At 45.3% G+C, this 24,452-nt stretch overlaps 1 protein-coding gene across 2 annotated transcripts; it reads right to left on the bottom strand.

The window, feature by feature from the left end:
• Positions 1-7,874: 7,874 nt before the first annotated feature.
• LOC115083944 (gastrula zinc finger protein XlCGF57.1-like) lies at positions 7,875-23,879 on the bottom strand. Of its 2 annotated transcripts, none has more exons than XM_029588095.1 (4): positions 23,682-23,879; positions 17,380-17,506; positions 13,666-13,785; positions 7,875-10,795 (listed from the first exon to the last, which is right to left on the bottom strand). In XM_029588095.1, the coding sequence occupies exons 1-4, from the start codon at positions 23,703-23,705 to the stop codon at positions 9,087-9,089; spliced, it is 1,980 nt and encodes a 659-aa protein (XP_029443955.1). In that variant the 5' UTR covers positions 23,706-23,879; the 3' UTR covers positions 7,875-9,086. The 2 variants fall into 2 exon arrangements, with proteins under 2 accessions (XP_029443955.1, XP_029443956.1); XM_029588096.1 differs by having other exon boundaries at positions 7,875-10,792.
• Between the last annotated feature and the right edge of the window lie 573 nt (positions 23,880-24,452).

Here is a 24,452-nt window from a genome sequence, read left to right as displayed (position 1 = left end):
GTGGGGGTCCCTATGACCTCTGTTCTTGCTTTGGCCAGTCCCTGACTTCATCTTATGTGCTGCATTGTTCCTCTGTCTTGGTCTTATTTATACAGGAGCTTAAAAACAGGCAGATCTTGATAGCACCCTACAGTTTAAAGTTCTCATCTAGGCAAAATTTATTTTCTTAGCTGTCACAGTGTTTTGGCCCGTCAGCACACTGGTCTGCATATTTCTAGGCTATTATGATTCATATTTGGTGCTTTCAGTGGTAAAATATGGGATATCTCCCTACAGCACCTCCTAAAGAGAAGGGCGACCAAAATGGTAAAGGGAATGGAACAGCTCTCCTATGAGGAAAGATTAAAGAGGTTAGGACATTTCAGCATGGAGAAGAGATGGCTGAGGGGGGATATGATAGAGGTGTTTAAAATCATGAGAGGTCTAGAACAGGTAGATGTGAATCGGTTATTTACTCTTTTGGATAATAGAAAGACTAGGGGGCACTCCATGAAGTTAGCATGTGGCACATTTAAAACTAATCGGAGAAAGTTCTTTTTCACTCAATGCACAATTAAACTCTGGAATTTGTTGCCAGAGGATGTGGTTAGTGCAGTTAGTATAATTGTGTTTAAAAAAGGATTGGATAAGTTCTTGGAGGAGAAGTCCATCAGTCTCAGATGGCTTCGACCTCTGTGCCTCACCTTTCTTCCTTCTCTCTCCTCAAGCCTCGGGAAGATGGCTGCTGCCACGTCTTCATGCCGCTCTCTCCGGCATCCCCGAAACGGCAACTGTGTTCGACACGTTTCTCCCACGTCTATCCAGCTCATGGTGGGAACCTTGGGGGTGTCCCCCTCGAGTGACGTCACGCCATCCGGGTATTTAGCCTGCCCTTCATTTGCTAACAGAGTTAGCAAGGATTGGATTGCCTCCAGTCTAAGCTACTCTGCTGCTTTCTTGCTGCCACTGGAAGCCCTCTCTGCCCTTCTGGGTCATTCATCTCTAACCTGGGCACCCGCTCCTCAGGGGCCCTTATGCTTCTTTCAGGTACCTATCTGGGATACCGGGTACTCGCTCCTCGAGGGTCTGCTCTCCCTGCCTTGGTGCCTACAAGTCAACTACTTCTGCCTGCCAGGATCTCCATCACTAAAGCTATCTACTTCAGTGAGTAATCTAACCTTGTCAGTCTGTCTCACCTACAGCTCAGCGCTGGGAGCCTGCATCCGGGACTTCCTCTTCTACCTCACTCTGCCTACCATCTATTAAGTGTGGGACTGGTCGCCTTTGCCGAGGACCTCTGGACTCCTACTGGGTTATCTCACTGCTGCCACTTCCTCGGCAGTATCATTAAGCTGTATAAAAAAAATCTTCTGTGTCTGCGTGTATAGAGTCTAGCCTAGTACTGCGGTTCCTCACGGGGCTCCTCCCCGTGGGAGTGGCCATTACCGCAGTACCCAAGAATCCACTCCAACACCTCAAACCATAACAGTCCATTACCTGCTGTTAATTAAGTTGACTTAGAAAATAGCCACTGCTATTACTAGCAACAGTAACATGGAATAGACTTTTTGGGTACTTGCCAGGTTCTTATGGCCTGGTTTGGAGGAAACAGGATGCTGGGCTTGATGGACCCTTGGTCTGAGCCAGTATGGCATGTTCTTATGTTTTTAATGCAGCGGTTCATTTGCCTACTGCATTCTGTGCCCGGGAGAGGTGGTTGGGCACGCATTAGGCAAGCAGGCGCACTGTTTGGATGCACAGTTTTAGCGCATCTCTATTGCATCGGCCTGTTAGTTAGTAATGCTGTTCTTTTGTTTTTTTCCCTTTACCACGGTCTGGTTTTCTGGCATCAAGCTTTTTATTGGTTAGAATAGGAGAATGACCCTTGTGATAACTTTATTTTCTACAATAGTTTCAGGGTTTCCCAAACCTGCCAGGGCTGTGGGTCCCCTGGGGGACCCACAGCCAATTAGATTTTCAGAATATCAGCAATGAATATGCATGAGATAAATTTGCATATCGTGGAGACTCAGTATATGCAAATTAATTTTATGCATAGTCATTGTGAATATCCTGAAAACCCGACTGGCTGTGGGGTCCCCAGGACAGGTTTGGGAACCCCTGGCTTATCTAGTACAATGATGTTGTAGTATAGTGCTTCTCAACCCAGTCAGGTTTTCAGGATATCCAAAATGAATAAGCATGAGATAGATTTGTATTCAATGGAAGTAGTGCATGCAAATCTATCTCATGCATATTCTTTATGGATATCCTGAAAACCTGACTGGCTGGGTGAGCCTTGAGGACTGGGTTGTGAAGCATTGTTATAGTGCAGTGGTAGAAAATTCTGATCCTTGACTGCCACAAATAGGTCTAGTTTTCAGGATATCCACAAAGAATATGCATGAGATAGACTTGCATATAATGCTTTCATAGAATGCAAATATATTCATTATGGATATCCTGAAAACCAGACTTGTTTGTGGCATTCAAGGACCAGAGCTGCCTACCCTAGTTATTGTGTTTACATACTTTCCAGGGCTTGAGCCAAGCTACCTTAGGGGTACATTTTCAAAAACAGCACACGCGCGAACAAAAGTACGCTGGATTTTATGAGATACGCGCGTAGCCGTGCGTATCTTATAAAATCCGGGGTCGGCGCGCGCAAGGGGATGCACATTTGTGCGCTGCCTGTTCCCTCCGCCTCCCCTCCCCTTCCCCTACCTAACCCACCCCCCCAGCCCTATCTAACCCCCCTACCTTTGTCGGCAGATTTACGCCTACCCGAGGGGGCTAGTCTGGAGGCCTCGCCAAGCCCCCGGGCCCGGCTCCTCCCGCCCCTTTTACAAAGCCCCGGGACTTACGTGCATCCCGGGACTATGCGTGCGCCGGCGGCCTATGCAAAATAGGTGCGCGGGCGTGCCCTGCGCACGTAAATCCGGCCCTTATTGTTCCCCTTATCTACCTCTGTTGATGAAAGGTAGCTTAGTATGATCCCTGCTATTGTCTTTCTGCACTAACTTCATTCACTTTTATTTTATATATTCTGCTTTTTGGCACTTCGAAGTGGATTACATTCAGGTACTCTAGATATTTCCCTATCCCCCACAGGGTTTACAATCTAAGGGGTAGATTTTAAAAGAAGCGCGATCAGCCTACTTTTGCTTGCGCATCAGACTCAAGCAAAAGTACGCTGGATTTTAGTAGATACGCGCGGAGCCGCGCGTATCCACTAAAATCCTGGATCGGCGCGCGCAAGGCTATCGATTTTGTATAGCCTGCGTGCGCCGAGCCACGCTGCCTCCCCCCGTTCCCTCCAAGGCCGCTCCGAAATCGGAGCGGCCTCGGAGGGAACTTTCCTTTGCCCTCCCCTCACCTTACCCTCCCTTCCCCTACCTAACCCACCCACCCGGCCCTGTCTACACCCCCCCCTTACCTTTGTCGGGGGATTTACGCCTCCCGGAGGGAGACGTAAATCCCCGCGCGCCAGCGGGCCTGCTGCGCGCCGGGCCGCGACCTGGGGGCGGGTACGGAGGGCGCGGCCACGCCCCCGGGCCGTAGCCACGCCCCCGTACCCGCCCCCAAAACGCTGCCGACACGCCCCCGGAACGCCGCGACGACCGGGCCCGCCCCCCGACACGCCCCCCTCCGAGAACCCCGGGACTTACGCGAGTCCCGGGGCTCTGCGCGCGCCGGGAGGCCTATGTAAAATAGGCTTCCCGGCGCGCAGGGCCCTGCTCGCGTAAATCCGCCCGGTTTTGGGCGGATTTACGCGAGCAGGGCTCTGAAAATCCGCCCCTAATTTTATACCTGAGGCAACAGAGGGTAAAGTGACTTGCCCAAGGTCACAAGGAGTGACAGTGGGATTTGAACCCTGGTTTCACTGGGTTGTAGCCTGCTGCTCTAACCACAAGCCTACTCCATTCATCCCTTTTATACCTTATTCAATGCTGCTAAAGCACATTGCAGGGATAAGTAACTCTCGTCCTTGAGCACCACAAGCAGGTCTGGTTTTAGGATATCCACAATGAATATAAGATATATTTGCATACAATGGAGGCAGTGCACGCTAATCTCTCTCATGCATATTCATTGTGGAGGTCCTGAAATCAGACCTGTTTGCAGCACTCAAGCAGCAGTGTCACCTATTTGTGGTATACAAGTATAGTCCTCAGCAACAAGATGTGAAACCATTTCATTCTCTGTAGTTTTGAATTTGCATTCAACTGTTTTGCTGTATTTTTTTCTATACAGGTAGTGAAATGTAGGCCACTGGCCTCTGCTGCAATTATCAAGTTCTCATCTTTAGGTTTAAGTTCACTTCTTTTTACCAGTCCTGGGTCATAGTTTGGTAGTTGTGCATTTGCTGCTTGTCTTTCTTTACTTGCTGGTCCAACTCTTTAGAGATTTTTCTCTCATTTTACAAATTCGGGTGGCTTTTTTCTCCATGTGTACTGGGGAATCCTCACTCATTACTTCTATTCTTTAGAACAGTGGCTCCCAATCCTGTCCTGGGGACCCTCCAGGGGCCAGTCGGGTTTTCAGGATATCCACAATGAATATGCATGAGAGAAAATTTGCATGTTATGGAGGCAGTGCATGCAAATTGTCTCTCATGCATATTCATTGTGGATATCCTGAAAACCTGACTGACTGGGGGGGTCCCCAGGACAGGGTTGGGAACCACTGCTTTAGAACAAGGGTAGGCAACTCTGATCCTGGAGTGCCACAGCCAGGTCTGCTTTTTAGGATATCCACAATGAATATACATAAGGTATATTTGCATGTACTGCCTCCATTGTATGCAAATATATCTCATCTATATTCACTATAGATGTCCTGAAAATCAGACCTGCTTGTGGCACTGCTAGACTGGAGTTGCCTACCCCTGCTTTACAACTCTCATCCAAGTCTGATGATAAGTTGTTTGCTTTCATTCTTCAGCAGCTTTTGAGTATGTTTGGAGGCCTGCGTTAATAGTTCTGGATGTATAACCTAGCCCTATAAGCCCGGTTATTTCCTTCAGCTGTTGGGAAGTACAATCTCCGCATACATTGATTCTTACAGACTAGCTAGTGGGCACAGATGTGTTTTCTAGTTCTTATATCCAAGTGGTTGAGGTCTATGATTCTAAAACAATAAGAAAGTGTAGGAACTGAAAGTTTATTAATGGTTTGTACCTCATTCAATGCTGTTAAAATACGTTTCAGCATCCATTTCAGTCTCTTTTCATACTCTTTGCTGATCCTTTTTTCTTAGTGGTTTGTGGGAATGTTGCACCTTCCTCTATTCCCAGACATTTATATATGCCGCCTGCTTCAGTTCTTGTATAATACGATCTTCAGTCAGAGAGCTACTATTATTTTTGCTTAGTGTTCCACCACTGAAAGTCACCTTAGCAAATTTATTGAAGACAACTGTCATTCCAATATCATCCAAGTAGCTCTTCTCTACTGAAAAGTTGTTCCACATAATGAAAATGACAGGAGCCATAAAGCTTCAAATCATCTTCAAAGAGTAGGGTGTAATGTTAAAGATTTTTTTGAATCTCTAAGGTAAAGGCTGAATCTATAGCCCAAGGAGTTAATGAATACTCAGTGGATTTAGTGCCAGAAATAACAAGTGTGTTGATGAAAAACGTCCCTGAAATATTCCTTGCTGGATCTTGACGATAGGAATAACAAATTGTCCATCTTTGTAATTCAGGGGTAGTGTAGCCTGCCACATTTTCAAGTTGATTTTGATGTATTCAATCACCACAGGGTCTATTTTGTATATTTCAAAGGAAGTTTATAACCTAAGTGTATGGGATGCTATAAACTGCTTTCTTAAAGGTGGATTTTAATAGCCCGATATGGGCATCAATGCGGGCAGTGGAGGACGCCCATCCTGAAAACCTGACTGGCTGGGGGTTACCAGGACAGGTTTGGGAACCTCTGAATTAGGAGATGCATGCACAAGTCAGGCTTACGGGTACCTACGCTATTTTCAAAACTCAGAGATTCACCCGCTTCTCAGGCTGGACACACATCTCACTGAGTTTCAAAAAAGGGCAGGGCACAGGCGTTCAGGGAGGGGACTAAGAGATGTACACATAAGTACTTATGCGTCTGGGTACGCGTCCAGGTCCAGTGCCGTGTAAGTTTACTTCTGCTATGGAGGAGGCGTAAGTTTAGAAATAAAATACAGCAGTTTGGGAGGGGTTTACAGGGTCTGGGGTAACTAGAGGAGTGCAGGCTATTTAACCAGGGAGGTTTGGATGACCTAGCTCATAACTGGGCAAACTGGTGAACGAACTGGTGAAACTGGCAATAGTGTGAATGCTCGCCCATTGGAAATGCAAATATTTTTAAATGAATATTTGTTAAATAATGTAAACCGATTTGATATGTTCTCATGAAACATCGGTATATAAAAATTATTAAATAAATAAATAAAATTGGGCATACATATGTAACAAGTGTATTTTATAACATGCACTCAAGTTATAAAATCGTAGCGCCCCTGGGCGCATGCTGGCATACACGCACCAATATGCGCCAATGCATCAATTTGAAAGTTACCCTCCCTTAGCAGATCTATGCTCTACTAGGGTTTATACTTTTCTTATGGCCGGCCCTTATTTATTAAAAATAGTATATTCCTCAAACTCCAAAGAAATATTCATCAGTGCGGATTACAAGGTAAAAAATATTAAACAGGCTAGGACATAGAACAGACACACAAAAATAATACAACAGCATAACATTGAAAAAACAATATCCAATCATAGTTATGGCTAAATTAAAATTGGAACTAGTTTTAAATTCTTGCATCCAATTCCAATATGGCCAAAAAAATCAGATTAAAAATCCAGATTTAAGTTCATTATGTAATAAAGTCTTTAGTTTATGGCTTTATTCAGCATTAACTGATCTTTGGTTCCATATGCTGCTCTTTCTGCCTTTCTATTGCATCTGTGACTCTTATTATTAAAAAATGTATGTGGTTCAAAGTGGCTTCTAGCCCACATTAAGCTACCTAGTTAAATATATCCCCCACTAAACAGCTAAATCTATCAACAAAATCACTGTGTGTACCCATTTAGCCAGTTGAAAAAGGTTCTGGTTATGGGTGGAATCTTCAAATTTAGCTGGTTAATGACAGATTCAGTTTTGTGTGATTAGATTTAACTAGATGTTCAGCTGCACACTTTACCAGTTAAGTGTGGCTGAATATCTGGGAAAAGTTAACCAATTAACTATGTCCACTCTGCCACCACGCAGTATTGACCTTATATGATCATCTATTGTCTGCGTCTATTCTGGCTCCTTTCAGGTACTTATCTAGAAGTAACACCTCATCATACAGTGCTTTGATTTTTCCATCAATAAGCTATTTCTAGGGAAGATATATCTTCCTTTATTTCAGCTTACAACCTTGGTGGTATAATGTTCTGGGTAATGACTGCTGCTGCACAATATGTGATTTACTTCTATAATATCAACAGACTTTCATTGTATAAATGTTAGAGCCTTGTTGATTTTACTTAGGATGTCAGATTTATCTTAGGAAGTCTCTTCCTCTCCTGGATTTCAATAAACATTTCAGTCTTTGCCCTGCCTCAGCGTTTCTGTCATCAGTTCCTCCATCTTCAACTTGCTTATTTACATCTTGACTCTTCTCTTTGGCCTGTCTTATATCACTCTCCAGCTCCTGTGTTGTACCTTTATCATGCTTCAGGGCTATTTCTGGTCCCAGCCTCCGTTTACATCTTCAGTCACTCTGGCATCTTTCCTCTACTGCTCCTTTTCAGGTCTCCTCTTCCTTCTCTTGACCTCTTTCTGTAGCATCCTTCAGTTGTTTTAGATTGTATGCATTTTTTAAATATATGTTTCCAATTAGAAAGACCCACATGACTGTATTCAGTCTTCATGTTTTTCATAGCTGCTGACTTTTTCTTTTTTTTTTTTTGGTGAGGTGAGTCCATGGCCAGGTTCACTATGATCTATTAACAGTATCAGAGATTTTATCTTCACTTGAATGCTCTGTACTATCGCTCCCACCCTCATTAGCCCTAATGCTGAGGCTCAGAGAGTGGACATATTTTTATCCTGGGCACTTACACAGTAATGGTGGTCACTTTGCTGAGATCTGGTCTAGATTTTGTCCAACATTGTCACTACATGTAGGTAACTCAGTGAGACTTGGCAAGAGAAATGTACTTTGGTCAGTTATTCCCTGCCCTCAGGTCAGCATCTCTAAATAGATTTAATTTTGCGCACAGCATGGCAGGAATGGCCCTCACTCTTAAACCAAAGTATGTTGGGTATGATCGCAGACTCTCAAATTTACTGCTTATGATTTTCTTAATACTTGCATTGCACCAAAGAAGGCTTCCTTGTGGAGTTCACAAGTCATAAAATATTCAGGCTACATATCAAGGTGAACTTGAAAGTTCTCCTTCAGCAGGTTGGTGGTGTTACACGATTGGGGATATTTCTATCATTTTTCCAATTAAAGATCTTATTTTTCCATCAGTTGCTTTTTGCAGCAGCTTTCTGCTTTTCTTTTGATATTTTTGCTCTTTATTCCAATTTTAAGTGCGTTCTTTGTGCACCCTCCAGACTTAGAAATAGGGCTTTTGGCATAAAAAGAGCAGTATATTATCTCATTTTAACTTCAGACGTCCACCTAAATGTAGTTTGTTCTCTTAGTGTTTTCATTAGCTTCTGTAGTATGTCTGCTACTGCAGTTTGACCATGAACAGGATCACCATGGCCTACAACTTCATCAGGGATGTAGTTGTCAACTGAGGTTTCTACATTATTATAACCACGATCATTACTCCAAATGAAATGTGGCCAATATGAATTTTTCTTTTTGCTTCCTTCCATACTTCAATAGTAAGGGGGTCACCTTCTGAGATGTGGTCTATATGTTATAAAATAAGGTCAGCTGTGAAGGTACTCGGCAAGACTTGAGAGACATTTACTCTACTCTGTTATTCTCTCCCATCAGACTCCTGTGACTAAGCAGAGTTTTTCTAGATGTCCTTTCTGACAGAAGCATTTATCACACTCCATCCAAGTAAACAGTTTGTCGCACATGAGTCCTCAGATGCAATCTTAGATGTGATTTTTGATAGGTTTTATTACAGTCAGCACAGTTAAATGATTTTTCTCTCTCGTGTGTATCCCCTGGTGTTTTATTAGATTTGATGTACAATTGAAGCTTTTACCACAATACACACAGGTATATGGTTTCTCTTTTGTGTGAATCCTGTCATGTATTTTTAGAACTGATTTCTGACTGAAGCTTTTACCACACTTAATACATGGAAAGGGTTTCTCTCCTGTGTGTACTCTTTGGTGTTTCATGAGATGTCCTTTCTGACTGAAGCATCTATCACACTCATTACAAATAAATGGCTTCTCTCCAGTATGGGTCCTCTGGTGCATTTTTAGATGAGACTTACGAATGAATTCTTTATCACATTCTGGACATTTAAATACTTTTTTAATCTCTCCCGTGTGTATGCCCTGATGATTTATTAAACTTGATATACGAATGAAGCCTTTATTACAGTCTGTACAGGTAAATGGTTTCTTTCCAGTATGGACCCACTCGTGTACACTTAGATCTGATTTTCGACTGAAGTTCTTATTGCACTTCACACATGTAAAGGGTTTCTCTTGCATGTGAATTCTCTGATGTTTTAGGAGATGTATTTTCTGACTGAAACATTTATCACACCCACTACATGTAAACGGCTTTTCTCCTGTATGGGTCCTCTGGTGCATTATTAGATGTGATTTCCTGTTGAAGTTTTTAGTACAGTCAGTACATGTAAATGGCTTCTCTCTCTCTCCTTTGTGTGTCTCTTGGTGGGTTGTTAGATTTGATTTACGAATGAAGCTTTTATGGCATTCTGTACATGTATATGGTTTTTCTCCCGTGTGGATCCTCTCATGTATCCTTAAATCTGATTTTTGATTGAAACTTTTATCACACTTAGCACACATAAAGGGCTTTTCTCCTGTATGTATCCTCTGGTGTTTTATTAAATGTCCTTTTTGACAGAAGCATTTATCGCACTCCATACAAGAAAATGGTCTCTCCCCTGTATGGATTCTCTGGTGCGTTTTTAAATATGATTTTCGATTGAATTTTTTATCACACATGGTACATTTAAATCGGTTGTCTCTCTGTATCCTCTGGTATTTTGATATATTTGAACATATGAAACTTATTCCTGGCTCAGTGAAGGGCTTCTCTTGAGAATTCATACAGCTAAATGTTTTTTGCTGGTAAATAGCATGACATAAATGAACCTCTTTGTTTAGCCAGGTTATGATCTCATCTTGTTGTGTTATACTTGGTTTATTAATTAAGCTCTTAGCACGTTCAGAATATTCAATTGGCTTTTCCTCCGTGCATCTTATCTGTTGCAATGAAACATGATCCTTCGTTGTGAAGTGCTCTCCACATCTGTTGGGTGGCAGTGAATGTTCTGCATGAACTTCCCAGTGATATTTTAATATTGATTTCTCACCAAGGCATTTCTCAGGAATAACATATGCTTGATTATTTATTTTTTGATTTGCCAGGAATACCTTTGGTCCTGTAGCATCTCCTCTGACTCTGTAAATAGTATATTTATTTTTTCTGGGCTCTGCAGGGTTGCTTGAGTTAGACTCAGTCCTCCAGTCTCTTTCCCCATCTGATTCCAGAATAAACGTTTCTTTCCTTTTCTCTGGGAGCAACTTGTGGGTTTCCTCTTTTTCAGTACATCCCTTATAATGCCTCTTATTTTCATGACTGATTGCATGACCTGCTGGATAAGAGAGAAAAGCCAGATATTATATCATATGTTGGAGGCATAGGAACAGTTCTTATCTCTATATTCAGACTCTTAGAGCTGAATGGGTGATGGAGACCTATGGGCACAGATGACGATGTCAGTTGAAAAATAAGATTTGGAGTGATTCTACCACATCTAATGCAGTCAATTCCGTGTAGTAAATGTGAACGACGGAAAGCCATTACTTAACTGAATTTGTTTGTTTATTTAAAAAATGTAAAACCTGCTGTTCCAAACATGTCAGTGAGGAGCAAAATAGCATACATAAATCCATAAATATAAGTAAAACATTCAATCAAAATATGCATAATGTTGCCAAAGCTGAATCTACCCAAATCCAATGCTAGGGGCTGTAGGCTCTATGGCGGTTAGTATTCATTCCGGAGGCCACTTTTGGGGTTTACGGGTGTGGGGATGTGTAGGGCCTAGCCAAGTTCACCCTTAAAGAAGCTGTGTGCATTAACTGAACCAAACAACATGGAGTTGAGCACCACAAGACAGATGCAGCAGATACTGTAAAAGAGCTGCTATTGTTCAATAATCAGGACGTTAGCAACAGTTGACATGAGCTGACATAGCAGGGCAGAAACTTGTTAAAGCTGTTATGGCCCTGAGAGACATTGTATCCACCTAAGCAGCATGTGCTGGTCACCAGGTTGTTTCTGCCAGCACGCGTCCATTGCCACATCAGCTACGTCATGAATATGCCCGTTAAGAAGACTGGACATACCATATTCCCATTGGTATAGCCAATCAAAGGGTCTTCGTTGGTTGCTGGGCATTCACATGAAGAAGATACAGGTAAGGACCCTTAAAAGATCTTAAGAAAGGACTAAGAAAAAGGACCGGCTCTCTGCGGGCTACTCCTTTGGGCTCCTGTTCGGGCCTGCTTGCCAAGTTCCCGTCTTCTACACCTGCACGCTTTCTCTGCTCCCTGCCTGCCTCAACTGCTCAGCAGCCCGTTCTCCAGTCTCAAGAGCTGTCTTTTATCCCTGACTAATAAGAAATTGTCTCTACACTACTCAGATGTCGTGCATCTGTCTTTTGCCTAAGTCACAGGAGTAGCTGCACTCCTTGTGTGTCAATGGCCCCCAAGACCAGACCGACTCCAAGGAGAGACTTCCAGATGCCTCCACATTCCTGCCAAGCACACATAAAACCTGGCTAGCTTTCTCTTTTATGTTGGGTATTTAGATGGCAATGTGTGTGAAAAGGGCAAGCTGAAACTAATTTGGCATATAGTTTTAAGGCACTGTTGAATCCAGAAGGATTATGGGTTTTGCATACAAGTCCAAGCAATGTCTAATGAAATCATAATTCATTGTGAACTACTACCCGCCACATTAAAAGCTTCGTACCAGAAACCAAAGAAAGTGTAAATGATCTAGTCACTACTGAATGTGGGTCATTTAATTCTGCAGTATGAGCTATCTCAGATATTATCTGTAAGCACACCTGTCCTAAAAAGATGGAGGCTGGGGATTTTGCCAACACCTTTCTAACAGGCCGATTCAGTAAAGTCCGCGGGAGAGCGGATGAACGCCCGCTCTCCCGGCACGCGCACCAGCCACTCGCTGGTGCGTGCGATTCAGTATTTAAATTAGGTGGTGCGGTAGAAACAGGCAAAAGGAGGCGCAAGGGACACTAGCGTATCCCTAGCGCCTCCTTTTAGCCCAGAGCGGCGGCTGTCAGCGGGTTTGACAGCCGACGCTTGATTTTGCCGGTGTCTGTTCTCGAGCCCGCTGACAGCCACGGGCTCGGATGCCGGCAAAATTGAGCGTCCGGTTTTCGGCACAACAGCCGCCGATCCATTTTAAATTTTTTTTTTTCTTTTTAACTTTTTTTACTCTTCGGGACCTCAGACTTAATATCGCCATGATATTAAGTTGGAGGGTGCACAGAAAAGCAGTTTTTACTGCTTTTCTGTGCACTTTCCCAGTGCCAGCAGAAACTAGCGCCTACCTTTGGGTAGGCGCTAATTTCTTAAAGTAAAATGTGCGGCTTGGCTGCACATTTTACTTTCTATATCGCGCGGGAATACCTAATAGGGCCATCAACATGCATTTGCATGTTGAGGGTGCTATTAGGTGCCGCGGGTTGGATGCGCGTTTTCCTCCCCTTACTGAATAAGGGGTAAGGGAAAACGCACGTCCAAGGGCCTGTAAGATAGGGGATCAGAGGAGAGGAAGATTAGCAGCTGCTGGGCATGCTAGGTTTGTTTTTTTTTTCCAGTTATCCTAAAGTTTCTGAGCAGAGTTAGCCGGATAACTTTATGTGGTTAGTACTAAATATCATCACTAGCTGGATACATTTTAGCCATGACCCTGAAACTCTTCCCCTCAGCCCCCCTGCACGTCCTCTTTTTATCTGGCTAAATTTTAGGCGGGTAATGACTTACCTTGCCTAAAATCATCTGGTGAAAGGCGGGAGGGGAAATATTAAATGCCAGATTCTGTCCTGCCAACTCCAAAGTTAGCTGAACAAACACTTGGAAAATTGACTTCTGTGGATTATTAGAAAACTTGGTAATAAGATATGGAAAGGGGACCTGGGTGTTGGATTTAGGGGTGGTCTTGTAAGAATTATAGAGGAAGCTCAGGCCTGAAATGGCCTACTGTGGAGATAGTGGAAACCAGTATGTTAACTGATTCTGGTCATGCTTGGGACTGATATGGAAGGCAGTGGGAGGAAAGGAGCTGAAAGTTCAGGTAAAAGAGCTAGTGTTGGGTTGAATATGGGAATTTATACTCTTACCTACCCCGTACATGAACGAACTGCAACTGGCCAGACCAGAATGGGCCAATCTGAATTCTTTCTGTAGTTTTCAGTCCCCTGCCACTCACCTGTGCAGGAGCTGCTCCATCTTCTTCCGTCTCTTGGGCCCTGCTGATCCCTGACCCACGGATCTTCCTCCTGCTCAATCCTTACTATCAAATCAGGTTTCTCAGTTGGCAAGCCTGTTCCTAGAAAAAGAGAATTTCAATACATTTCCCCTAAATTCATGAAATACTTTTCATAAAATGTTGAAAGAAAACTGTTATTCTCCCACAAACGTAATATTGTAAGTCCATATGCTAAATCAACGATGGTATCTCCCTAGTTCAATGTAACTGCCAAGGTTTATGAGGACCGTTAGAGGGATAGAAAGTCATTTCTAGATTGGAGGGGAGTGAGTTGCCAAGAGTTTTTCCTTGCAAACAACTGGGACAACGAGGAGATGCAGAAGCTTATTTCAGGGAAGAGATTGATTAACATAATTCAGCTCTCTTTTATTTCAGTTGTGGTACTGGTGGTGTCTCACCCGACAGTCTGTGGGTTGAGCCCAGTCATCGGGAGACAAATTCATGGCTATAGGAAAATTGGTTCTTACCTGATAATTTTTGTTCCTATAGTACCACAGCGTAAGTACAGGGAACAAAAGAATATTTAGGATAAAGATAATCGAGCATTGGAGCTGCCCTCACACTAATAAATTAGAAGAATGGATTGTAGACCTCTGCAGGTGTTTCCATCATGTTTCCTAGAATTTAAAGTGTTTGCTTCTGGACCAAACTCATACTGGTTGATGAGGCAGTGACCATAAGTATGGTTCCTGCTGATAGAACAGCAGAGAAAATACGTATTGGACATCATTCACCCCACTGGCTTGAATAGTGAGTTTGAGTGGAATACTTTGCTGTAACATTTCCACTTATATTGAGTGGATAAGTTTGGAAGTGCTCTGGAGCACTGGGGGGGCTAGGATTTTTTGCTGGGATCTGTGGTTCCCTTTCATCATCAGGTGGACATACTGCTTTCCTCTAATTATATTAAATGTCTATCCTCTCATTATAACTTAGTACCCACTCACTTGTCCAGGACTGTTTTAGCATTGTACTGGTGTCTTTCAATTGTTGTTCGGGTTGCCTTTTTTCTTCTCGATTAAATCATGACATCAATGTTGCATACTGCCACGAACAAACTTTAAGGTCTGACATATTAAAAGGTTTGTCCCAATTTGTCTCTGGGGAAAAATGCTTAACACAATGGGCCCCTTCATCATGCAGGACTGCAGAATATGTGGTCAGAATGGTTGACAAGAAAAGCCAGCCTGGCGAGTCAGTGGCAAGGACCACGTACTGCCACACAGTGGGACCTGCGTTTAAACCCCGAGTGAAGACTCCGCTTTTCAACGGGCCAAAGCAGGGGATGCCACAAAGGCATAAAGGACAGGACACATATGTTAATATATGGACTGCATTTTATAACACATGAATTTAAGGAGGCAAAGATGAACTACCACTGATGCCTTTCCGATAATCTTCTGTGGCTAAAACATACATACAAGCATGAATGAGCTTCCAGTTCATCCCAGTCTTTTAAAGGTTTCCAAATGATTCACCAACACTTATTCAAAGTCCTGACACTACCGGAGCACTGATGGATGGAATTATCACCTACCCGTCTCCTTCTGAACTTCCTCCTCCATCTCTCTCTTCTCCCCAACTTCTCCCTCTATGTCTGAACTTCTCTTCCCTCACTGTCTTATGTCTTTAATCCCCCCCCCCCACTGAACCCCCTTTCCTTATAAATGCATGTGTTTAATCCCTCAACTAATTCCCTTTTCCTGCATATCCACGTTTTTGTAACCCTCCCACTAACCCCTGTTCCCTTTCCAAACCATGAGGGCTGCTCGTATTAGGGATCTTGCAAATGGGATTCTGGAGGACTGACAGCAGAGCCTGATAAATGCAGGAGTGTGCCCACTAGGTGTCACCCTTGTGCAATGACAGAGACTCCCCCCTCCCCAGGGGCTGCAAACATTCTCTCCACTGCATCCCCAGGCCTGGCCAGCCTGAGAAGCAGAGGCCGGGCTCGGGAACTGAACCCATTTCGCCCACATGTCAGCATGTAGCATGCTGACTCAACTGGCTTCTGGCTTTGTTCCTTAAATTATTTTTTAGAATCACAAAAGGAGGTTCAAGTTTATTTTAAAATGCTGACATGGGTTGAAGGGAGTCACATTCAATCTGACCCATAGGGATATACTTTGCCAATCATAATAAGGCAAACTCCATTATCACTGAGGAAAAGCCACACAAGTTCTTAATAGTTTATAATGCCATTGTACCTTAGGTCACAAACAGTATTTTGTTATGGTTATTGCTGTCATTAGTCTGTTCATCTTTCTAGCAGACACTTCAGCATTATAATAAATATGGCTGACTTCTGGTGCACACTCCATTCCCTCAGCGGCAGGAAGGAAAACTCTTTAAAGGCAAGCTATCTTGTGCTCTGCTTTGGCCAAACCCGCTGTCCAGTTAGAGATGTACTTCATATAGACGTATAATAAGTGGACTTGGATTATGAGTTTCAGAGCTCCCCTATTTCTTAATTGCTCTTAGGACTGTTTTCTTGACCTCTGGATTAGTACAGGACAAACCTAAGGCCATTATCCACTGCCGAGAGGAACACGGACTGCTTATGATTTTCGTTCATGCCGCAAGAAGAGGATTCCTAGTGGATCAGAATGACAGACGATCTTCATTTATGAGTGGAGAAAAAGCTAATTCCGAATGCTGAATATTCTTAAGAACATGTGTGAATATGCAGGTGCATCATGCAGTACAAATCTTTTATTGTTTTATTTTCAAAAGTAATGCCCACTAGTGTAGCTTGCCTGTGTCTATACGTGCACCTGTGCTATAAACTCATGCAAGGGCAAGAACTGCCCACAGGCAGCGAGGAAGCACCAGGGCTGAAAGTGATGGTCAGTGCTCTCTCTCTCAGGCAGATACAGAACGGTGCACATGGCCGAGATCACCGTTTAGCCCCTGTTTCACCGCACGTTTTACACGCGCTATTATTACCCAGTATATAGTAAGGGGTAATAGCGCGAGGAAAACGCGCAGCCAACCCCCCGAAACTAACAGTGCTCATCACATGCAAATGCACGTTGCTGAGCCTATTAGTTATCCCCACGGGATACTGAAAGTAAAATGTGCGGCCAAGCCACACATTTTACTCTCAGAAATTAACGCCTGCCCAAAGGCAGAAGTTAATCATGGACAACACCGGGAAAGTGTACAGAAAAAAAACTGCTTTTCTGTACACCCTCTGACTTAATATCATAGCGATATTAAGTCGGAGGTCCCCCCCCCCCAAAAAAAAGCTGTCTGCCGGCCTACGGGTTGGAAAACGGGCGCTCAATTTAGCCGGCGTCCGTTTTCCAAACCCATGGCTGTCAGCGGGTTTGAAAATTGACACCGGTAAAATTAAGCGTCGATTGTCGGAATCCGCTGACAGCCGCCACTTCCGCTAATAAGGAGGCGCTAGGGACGCACTAGTGTCCCTAGCGCCTCCTTATTAGCATGGGCCCTAATTTAAATAGAGAATTGCGCGCCCAGGAGAGGTGCCTGGGCACGCGTCGGGAGAGCGGGCGCTCAACACGGAGCGCCCGCTCTCCCGCGGGTTTTTTTTTTTTTAATTGGCCTGTCTGTAAATTATCCCTTGTACTGAAGGGATCCAGAACATTTCCATGAACGTCCTTTAGTAAAGGAATTAAAAGTAAGCCTTACCCAGAGAGGTCAGAGTCTCATAATTCTCCTTCATGGTCTCCTTGTAAAGCTCCTTCTGCCATTCTTCTAACATCTCCCATTCCTCCTCCCAGAAATAGACAGCGACGTCCTCAAACGTCACAGGGACCTGCAACGTAAACCATTACCCATTCAGTACCAAAGAAGGCGATGTACTTCCATGTTCATGACCTGCTGCTTCAGGTGCGTCACAGTGCCCCGAAGTCTTAGTACTGAGAAGCAGGGCTCAGAATACGTAGATTTGCTTAAAAAGAAGCTACTGAACCAGCTGCATCCCTGGCATCAACCAGACTGGAGTTCACAGGTTGCACCTCCATAAACTGTCCCAGGGAAGCTCTGCGGGGTGGGATCACTTCTGTGATGCTTTGACACTGGATGAACTGTTATCTCTTTCTCTTCAGGAGACCCCCCCCCCACCTCCATCACCTTTAAACAAGCTCTGAACTCGTTCCCACCTTCTCCCTGTGCTCTCCATTTTTAGTGGATTTTAAGTCTAAATAAAGACAGCATGTTCACAGCACGTAAACTGCCTGAAAGAGGAACCTCGGCCACCCTGAATCTCGCATCTCTGCAAATCATTAGACAGGTTTGTTAACCAACTTTATTTCTGACAGACTATCCTAGTACTCTGTATTAGCTAAATATTCAGATTTTCCTCTCAAGGCCCTGTAGTCATCATTCCCTTATTCCCCAGTCTGAGTGTCGCTCCCTTATCTTCCAGTCTCTGTCATCTTTCCTGAGCCCTTCGGCCTGTCCTCTCTCTCTTCCCTCTCTCATAGCCCAAGGTTTTTTTCCCCTGAGAGCTTTCCCCTTCTCTCTCGGCCTGCGTCTCTCTTTCTGCCCCCCCTTCAGACTGGCTCTCCCCGATTCTTTTTCCTGGCGAGTTTTCTATCCCTTCATTTCCCTATTCTTCAGCCTTACCCTCTTCCTGTATCTGAGTGATCCAGCCCTCACTCACGGGCCGATACAGTACAGTGTGCTCCGACGGAGCGCACTGTTAGCTGCTATTGGACGCGCAGTTTCCCTTACCCCTTATTCAGTAAGGGGCGGAAAAAGCGAGTCCAACCAGCGGCACCTAATAGCGCCCTCAACATGCAAATGCATGTTGAGGGCCATATTAGGTATGCCCGCGCGATTCAGAAAGTAAAATGTGCAGCCAAGCCGCACATTTTACTTTCAGAAATCGGGCACCGGGAAAGTGCACAGAAAAGCAGTAAAAACTGCTTTTCTGTGCACCCTCCGACTTAATATCATGGCGATATTAAGTCAGAGGTCCCGAATGGTAAAAAAAGTAAAAAAAAAAAAAAAATTGAATTCAGCCAGCGGCTGTCAGGCCGAAAACCGGATGCTCAATTTTGCCGGTGTCCGGTTTCCGAGCCCGAGGCTGTCAGCGGGCTCAAGAACTGACACCGGCAAAATTGAGTGTCAGCTGTCAAACTCGCTGACAGCCGGTGCTCCTGTCAAAAAGGAGGCGCTAGGGACGTGCTAGTGTCCCTAGCGCCGGGCCTAATTTGAATACAAATCGCGTGCACAGGCGAGTGGCGGACTTTACTGAATCGGCCCGTCAGTTCCTTCCCCGCCTCTCTCCAATCCCACATTTTTTTCTCCTTCTGACTTTATCCCAATGTCTGCACTGCCTGCCCTCCTGCCTCTCTCCCTTTCCCCCCCAGTAGCTGACCTTTTCACCTATCTCCCCAAACCACTGCCCGCCATCCAATGTCTCTCCCCTTCCACTCTCTCTCTCTCTGACACAGCTCTCTTCTTTCCCCCAGCATTGCTCTTTCTTTCTCCCCTTGCCCAAGAATGGAGACCTAATTTCCTCCAAATTCTCCACTTCCAAGCCTATGTCTCTTTCTTTTCCACATTCCTCCAGTGCCGCTGCCTCTCTCTCACTTCTTCAGCGTGGCTGGCCCCTCCCCCTTCCCCAATTACCACCACAAGACTGTAATTCACATTTAGGAAACTTTATTTGCACGATAATTTGTACAAATGCTGCCAAAGTGACGCATAAAGAGGGCAGCTCCGTGTGGAGCCTTCGTCTGACTGCCTCTCTTTGCGATTCTCCAGTATTATTCATGTTTCCGGCGCATAAAAAGGGGGGGGGGGGGGGTTCTGTGGGAGGGGAACTAATGCCATATTGTTGGGTCAGTTGGCAGAGGGAGAGATATGAGTCCACTCTCTCTTGTATTGTTTATTTTTATTGAACTTGTAAAACCCAATAAAACTGTTTGAACATAAAGAGGGCAGCTCCTACGATTCCAAGCGCACATCTTGGAGCCCTGCAGTAGTCTTGCCTCTCATGCGGGTCTCCCCCACATGCCCCTCAGACATGACTGCCCCACACATTCTCTCACACACACACACATACACACACACACACATTCCCCTGAAGCATGGCTGGTTCTCTCATTCCATACGCCCCAAGCGTGGCTTCCTTTCTCTCACCCTCCTCCACATGCCCCAAAGTGCGGCTACCGCTTTCTCGCCCGGGTTTTGGGAAGAGCTGCTCCCCCCCTTTCTCATAAGGGGCCGATGCAATATCGAGCGCTCAGGTCAGCGTGCCATTAAACGCACGGTTGGACGCGCCAGACTGAAGCCCTATGCAATACTGGGATCAGTGCGTCCAAAGCGCGCGTCCAAACCAGCCCATAGCTAATAACGCTCATCACGTGTAAATTCCATGGAGATGAGGCTATTAGCTATCACCGCCCGATTCAAAACAATTCCTGCGCGGCCAGTGCGCCATTGTAACGTGGCAGATTTAACGCCAGCTCCCGGGAGCTGGCGTTAAAGCGCGCTGCGGTCGAGGGCTCTACCGAAAAAAACAAAAATCCTGCTTTCCGTGGTTCCTCCTATTAGTATTGTGGCGATCCAAAAAAGGAAGATCCACAGAAAGCAGCATCGTGCAAAAAAAATAAAATCTTGAAAAAAAAAAAAATTCCGGACGCCCAATATACCTGCACAGTATACACGGTCCAGGCCATGTACACTGTGCGTGCTTTTTGTGCCGGCAGCCGGAGAAAACGGACGCTCATATTGAGCGTCCGTTTTCCAAACCCGCACCGACAGCCACGTCTCCTGGGCACCCGATGCAGAGGAAGTGGGAGGGACGCACAATTTACCCTAGCGCCTCCTTTTTTTATGCGGGAGCTCATTACCCTATTGCATCACGGGTCGGTGGGTGGGCGCGCGTTAGGAAAGCGAGCCCTCAATCATGAGTGCCTGTTTTTCGTGTGCCAATATTGCATCAGCCCCTAGAGTTTCCCCATCATGCTGACACTCCCTAAACCAATGTCTCCCAAAACAGGATGCCATCAACCCTCATCAGGTGTGCCATGGAGAAGACACCACTGCCCGATGCTCACTCCAGACCAGTGCCCAGACTCTGCTCTCAGCCCCTCGCTGCAACAAGCGACACTAGCAGTGGCTCTCAAACATGCAGAAGGCTCCTTTCTGAGCACACGTGCAGTCGTGCATGTCTCTTCCTTCCTAGCAGCTGTGTGAGCCCCCAGACTGTGGGAATTAATGGGCAGCATGCAGGGCACAGAGAGCTGGATATACAGTGCACACCCTCTCCTGAACTCCTCCTTCGAGTCCTTCCATCATATTATGCAGTGAGCCCCAGACGCGACTCACTCCGAGCGTTGGGAGCGGCAGCAAACGCTGGAGCTCTGGCAGTCACATGTACCACCTCCTGCCAAGGTAACTAATCGAGTTGGGTGTCCACACCCTATAAAATTCTGCCTTCTCCTGCACTTGTATAGAGGAAGCTGGAGTCTGGGAGTGGGGAGCTTTGCTTGTGGTAAGGAACTGAGGGGACAGGACAGAGGAAGTAAGAGGCCAGGTGTGGTAAGGAGCAGAAATCCACAGTGGAGAGAGCAGGAGCATCTGCAGGGTGATGGAACCGATTAAAAGACGGCTAAGAGTGGCGACAGTAAAGCAGAGGGCAGCAGCAGGAGAGAGGCGGGGGCCTGAGATGAGACCCCTCTCTGCGCAATAGCAGGGACAAGGTGTGGCTGATGTCCATGAAGCGTGGGTAAAACCACAGGCGCAATGGGCCGGATTTTAAAAGGGTTACGTGCATAAGTTACGCGCGTAACCCTTTTAAATCCCCCCTGCGTGCGCCGAGCCTATTTTGCATAGGCTCGGCGGCGCGCGCAAGCCCCGGGACGCACGTAGGTCCTGGGGCTTGCAAAAAAGGGCGGTCATGGGCGTGGCCAGGGGGCTTGGTCTAGGATAGGGGGCGTGTGGGTGGTCCGGGGGCGTGGCCGAGTGCCCTGACAAAGCGGCCTGTGTCGGGGCCTGCTGCGCCGGCGCGCGTAAGTTATTACTACCCGGAGGCAGTAGTAACTTTTAAGATAAAGATAGGGAGGGGAAGGTGCGGGGGGGGGGGGGGGGTGTGTGTGAACGGAGAGTTCCCTCCGAGGCCGCTCCGATTTCAGAGTGGCCTCGGAGGGAATGGGCAGCGCGCGCAGGGCTCGGCGCGCGCAAGGTGCACAAATGTGCACCCCCTTGCGCGCGCCGACCCCGGATTTTATAAGATACGCGCGGCTACGCGCATATCTTATAGAAATCCAGCGTACTTTTGTTTGCGCCTGGTGCGCGAACAAAAGTACGCGCGTGCGTAGATTTGTAAAATCTACCCCAATGTGTACTTCAGTTTCCTATGCCGGAGGAGCCATGGAGATGGCGAGAGAAAATTCACAAGAAACAACTGGAGGAGCAAAACTAGCAGCAGGTGTGCGCGTGCGTGTTGGTCTGACTCTATGTGCATAAGTAATCATGCCAGCTTAAAGCTGGCAGTGTGGGGCAGCCACCTGTCCTGACACAGACATTTCATTCCATAATAAATTCCATTTATTATTATTTATTTATTTCGAATTTCTTCTATACCGATAACCGTTTGCACATCGTATCGGTTTACCTACAACTAAGAACTAATGGGCAAGGCCCTTACATAGAACAATAACAAAAAAGGAAACAAACTATATATAAGGTGAAAAAGGAGGAGCAATAAAACAGGTATGTTAGGAATAGATTATATCCTGTATAAAACATAATACAAGGTATAGAGAGGATGCGAGTGGGAGAAATAAGGGTAACAATAAGGGAGTATAGAAGACAGGAGGGGGAGAGAGAAGTTTCTGGTGATTAAGCAATAACTTACTGGTCGTCAGGTGTTATTTGTGGAGGGGGAAGAGAGTATTAGACCCTACTATTAGACCCTCTACTATTAGACTATTAATTTCTGCTTTTTTTTTTTTAGCCCTTGATTTGCGTCAAGACTTAACGCCAGCTCCGGGGCTGGCATTAATTCTTGCGTGTAAAAACATGCCCGTTGGGCGCGTGGTGATTTTTTTTCATTGGGGGCAATTGCTAATAGCCTCATCTATATGATATGTACATGTGACGAGCGCTACTAGCTACCAGCGTGCATGGACGCGTGTTTTGGACACACTAATCCCCTTTTGGCATCAGGTGTTTGCCTAGCGCGTCCATTTACAGGCTAACCTGTGCACCAGCCTGCGCACACGATATTGCATCGGCCCGTGTCCATACTGCCAGCTCTGAAGAGACTGGTGTGCCAAATAACATTTTTGTTAATGTAGGTGTGCCTCAGGCTAAAAAACGATTTGGAAATACTTCCCTATACAGTGGCTGTCTCTATTCTCTTATCACCATCAGGCAGTTTGCACTGAAAACTGAAACCAACTAATATGAACAATTATAAAAAGAGACATATTTATTTAGACATTTTATATATCGATGTTCCATGTGAAATTCACTAGATCTCAACAGTTTACAAATTAACATTCAGAGTTGAGAGTCAGCAAACATATAAAATAACATTTGTTATCATGTGTGCAGTTAATAGGCATGAGATGAGTCCAAGTCAGCAGATTATTTCAGGATCATGTATTCTTTTCGTTGATTTATTGGCATACTTTACGCAGTTACTATCTGACCTGGGCCATTTATATATGGCCCAGAAATCCTGGAAATAAGTCAGAAGTAGGATTTATAAATGGTCCAGAAATCTGAGGGATAAGTCAGAAGTAGGATCTCCAATTCACAGCACTCAGGCCCTTATTCTGAACTCTGAAAAATATGTACATTTAAGTCTCATGGTCAAAGCTGTGTTACAGGAAATGTTCATTTAGCTACTGCATGGAATAATTTTCACCCCCCCCCCCCCCCCCCCCCCCCCGTAACCTGCTAGCACAATCTTCCCTCTGCTATGTATTTCCTTGTGATCCCCAGCCATGAAGTGAAATGTACTGTACCTGTGCAGGCGCTGCCTCCGCCATTCTCCTTCCTGCTTTATCTGGGGAAGGAGCTGCAGGAGGATCTGCTCTCTCAGCTGGAAGGTGGCAGATAAGGAGGAACGCGCTCCCTTATCTCTCTTTCTTTCCTGGGATGAAGGCTTCAGGCTCTGATTCTCTCTCAATGGCTGGTGCTTGCAGAGAAGAGGCTGGAAATGTTACCGGGTTAGGAAGGAAGAAAGAGGAAGAGGAGGAGGGATTTAGGCAGAGAAACAGAAAAACGGGAAGGGAAACCCCCCTGTATCAGGCTGGCAAGCAGGCGTCCATCTTTTGATTGGCAAAAAGCTGCTGAGACTCCGGTTATGAGTCCCATCTGCCAACCAGCTCCATGGCAGGATACAGCACTGGTTGGTGAATGTCCCGGCTCTAAGCAGCCCGGGATTCCTACCGTTTTAGGGAAAATGCTTAGCGAAAGAAGAGTTAACAAAAACCCAGGACAGGGCCAAACCGTGCCTCATGAAGTTATAGCAGTTTGGAGTCTGTCCAGGGTTTAACTTTAGGTTTGGGTTGACATTTTAAATCTTTATTGGCACAGTCAGACTGAGATGCCCTCTTGGCTGAAAACGAAACCACTAGAAGACAGGTTTTTTCTCTCATAAAGCCTTTTAAATTGGAGTGAGACGGCAGCAGAAATGAGCCTAGCATCCTGACTCTGCAAAAAGCTATGAGAAAGAAATAAAAATAGTGCAACCTTTTTATTGAACTAACTTGATACATCATTTGACTAGCTTT

The sequence above is a fragment of the Rhinatrema bivittatum genome, chromosome 2 (genome assembly GCF_901001135.1).
Source record: "Rhinatrema bivittatum chromosome 2, aRhiBiv1.1, whole genome shotgun sequence".
Taxonomy (NCBI): Eukaryota; Metazoa; Chordata; class Amphibia; order Gymnophiona; family Rhinatrematidae; genus Rhinatrema; species Rhinatrema bivittatum.
The sequence above is the reverse complement of the archived record's forward strand: the minus strand, read 5'-3'. Positions and strand labels throughout refer to the sequence as shown.